The sequence below is a fragment of the Nansenia antarctica genome, assembly GCF_963989245.1.
Source record: "Nansenia antarctica genome assembly, chromosome: 10".
In the NCBI taxonomy this organism is placed as follows: Eukaryota; Metazoa; Chordata; class Actinopteri; order Argentiniformes; family Microstomatidae; genus Nansenia; species Nansenia antarctica.
In genome coordinates, this window is record NC_137680.1 from 23,221,897 (window position 1) to 23,224,396 (window position 2,500).

The 2,500-nt window shown below is 45.7% G+C and overlaps 1 protein-coding gene across 3 annotated transcripts in view; it reads left to right on the forward strand.

The window, feature by feature from the left end:
* The window catches only part of hpn (hepsin), a 34,208-nt gene that overhangs the window by 1,985 nt on the left and 29,723 nt on the right, over nt 1-2,500 (forward strand). For 2 of the 3 annotated variants that reach the window (XR_013937690.1, XM_080540290.1), the window contains exon 2: nt 664-860. Coding sequence is in view for 2 of the 3 variants with exons in the window: in XM_080540290.1 (XP_080396416.1) it covers nt 842-860 (19 nt within the window). In the remaining variant the exon portion in view is untranslated. The remainder of the gene's footprint in view (nt 1-663; nt 861-2,500) is intronic. The other variant, XM_080540291.1, reaches the window with a different exon arrangement.

The window sequence follows — 2,500 nt, forward strand, 5'->3', positions numbered from 1 at the left end:
CCGGTGGAGGTCCTATATTGGCGTGCCTCCTCTCACAAGGGGCGCTAAAACAATCGTGACGTTGGAATTATAAGGTTCTATCTCAATTTTTGTGACGCTCAATATCTCTGAGCTACCCTGAACGGAGATATAACCTTATAATTCTAAACTCACGCAAAGCACATAGTGTGTAAGAAATGTAAATCTTTACCTTTTCTTTTGACTGTTTTCCCCTGCTTTTATATTCATTCTATGCTTGTATATGTTTTTATATTCACTTTATGTTCTTATTCCTGTTGTAAAGCACTTTGAGCTGCATTTCTTGTATGAAAGGTGCTATATAAATAAAGCTTTACTTACTTACTTTACTTACTATGTCCCGTTTAACCCATTTATGTCCTGTTTAACCCATCTAGGACCTGTTTAACCCATCTATGTCCTGTTTAACCCATCTATGTCCTGTATAACCCATCTATGACCTGTTTAATCCATCTATGACCTGTTTAACTGTGTAACTAACCTGTCTAACTAACCTGTCTAACTAACCTGTCTAACTAACCTGTCTAACTAATCAGTCTAACTAACCAGTCTAACTAACCTGTCTAACTAACCAGTCTAACTAACCAGTCTAACTAACCTGTCTAACTAACCTGTCTAACTAACCCATGTCTCCCTGCTGCCCAGAGAGCATCGCTGTGACGGGGGGGAGGCGACCACTCAGGACCACACCCCCTCTCCTCAGGCCACACCCCCTCTCCTCAGGCCACACCCCCTCTCCTCAGACCACACCCCCTCTCCTCAGGCCACGCCCCCTCTCCTAAGGCCACACCCCCTCTCCTCCACTGCTTCTGAAGGACGTGACATGACTGAGAAAATGAAGGGTGAGTCACACACACACACACACACACACACACACACTCAGACACACACACACACACACCGTGGCTTGCCTATCATGGGTTTGTGTCTGTGTTTGACGTGAGACATGAAACGATTCAGATGTAGAACATTAACAGAGCTGCTGATGTCTGGCAGGCTGCTGTTTAGACAGGCTCAGCACACACACACACATACACAAACACACACACACACACACACACACACACACACACGACAAGACCTTCCTCCTAGACCCAGTGCTGTGTGTGTGTGTGTGTGTGTGTGCTGACCTAGTGACCAGGTTGTCTTGCTGTGTCAGGCCACTCCTCCTCTCCTGATCATCAACACATCACCAGACCTGTTCTAGAACTACAGTAGCTACAGTACAGACCTGTTCTAGAACTAGCTACAGTACAGACCTGTTCTAGAACTAGTTACAGTACAGACCTGTTCTAGAACTAGCTACAGTACAGACCTGTTCAGACGTTCTAGAACTAGCTACAGTACAGACCTGTTCTAGAACTAGCTACAGTACAGACGTTCTAGAGCTAGCTACAGTACAGACCTGTTCTAGAACTAGCTACAGTACAGACCTGTTCTAGAACTAGCTACAGTACAGACCTGTTCTAGAACTACTTACAGTACAGACATTCTAGAACTAGCTACAGTACAGACCTGTTCTAGAACTAGCTACAGTACAGACCTGTTCAGACGTTCTAGAACTAGCTACAGTACAGACCTGTTCTAGAACTAGCTACAGTACAGACATTCTAGAACTAGCTACAGTACAGACGTTCTAGAACTAGCTACAGTACAGACGTTCTAGAACTAGCTACAGTACAGACCTGTTCTAGACCTAGCTAGCTACAGTAGACCTAGCTAGCTACAGTAGAACTAGCTACAGTAGACCTATTGCTCCCAGTGAGCGGGCCGGCGCCTTGCATGGTAGCTTGGCCACCATTGGTGTGTGAATATGTGAATGAGAGGCCATTGTAAAGCGCTTTAGAATAATATAATTCTCTCTTTTGTTCCTGTCTCTATGAGCAGAACCAAGTTACTGCTTACTGACCTTGACACACACACACTTGCATACACGCACACACACACACACACACACACACACACACACACACACCCTGAGAACAGAGCCTGTGTGAGTCTGTATGAGAGACAGTTATGTCATGGATATGCTTACCTGCCTGATTTGTGTGTGTATGTGTGTGTGTGTGTGTGTGTGTGTTCTCTAGACAATAGCAGGTTTGTTCTGTCCTCAGGATCCACTAGAGTGGGCATAGGAAATGAGACACACACACACACACACACGTAGACACACACACACACACACACACACACACACACACACACACACACACACACACACGTAGACACACACACACACACACACGTAGACAGACACACACACACACACGTAGACACACACACACACATGTAGACACACACACATAGACACACACACACACACACACGTAGACACACACACACACGTAGACACACACACACACGTAGACACACGTAGACACACACACACACTCACACACACACGTAGACACACACACACACACGTAGACACACACACACACACACACACGTAGACACACACACTCACACACACACACTCACA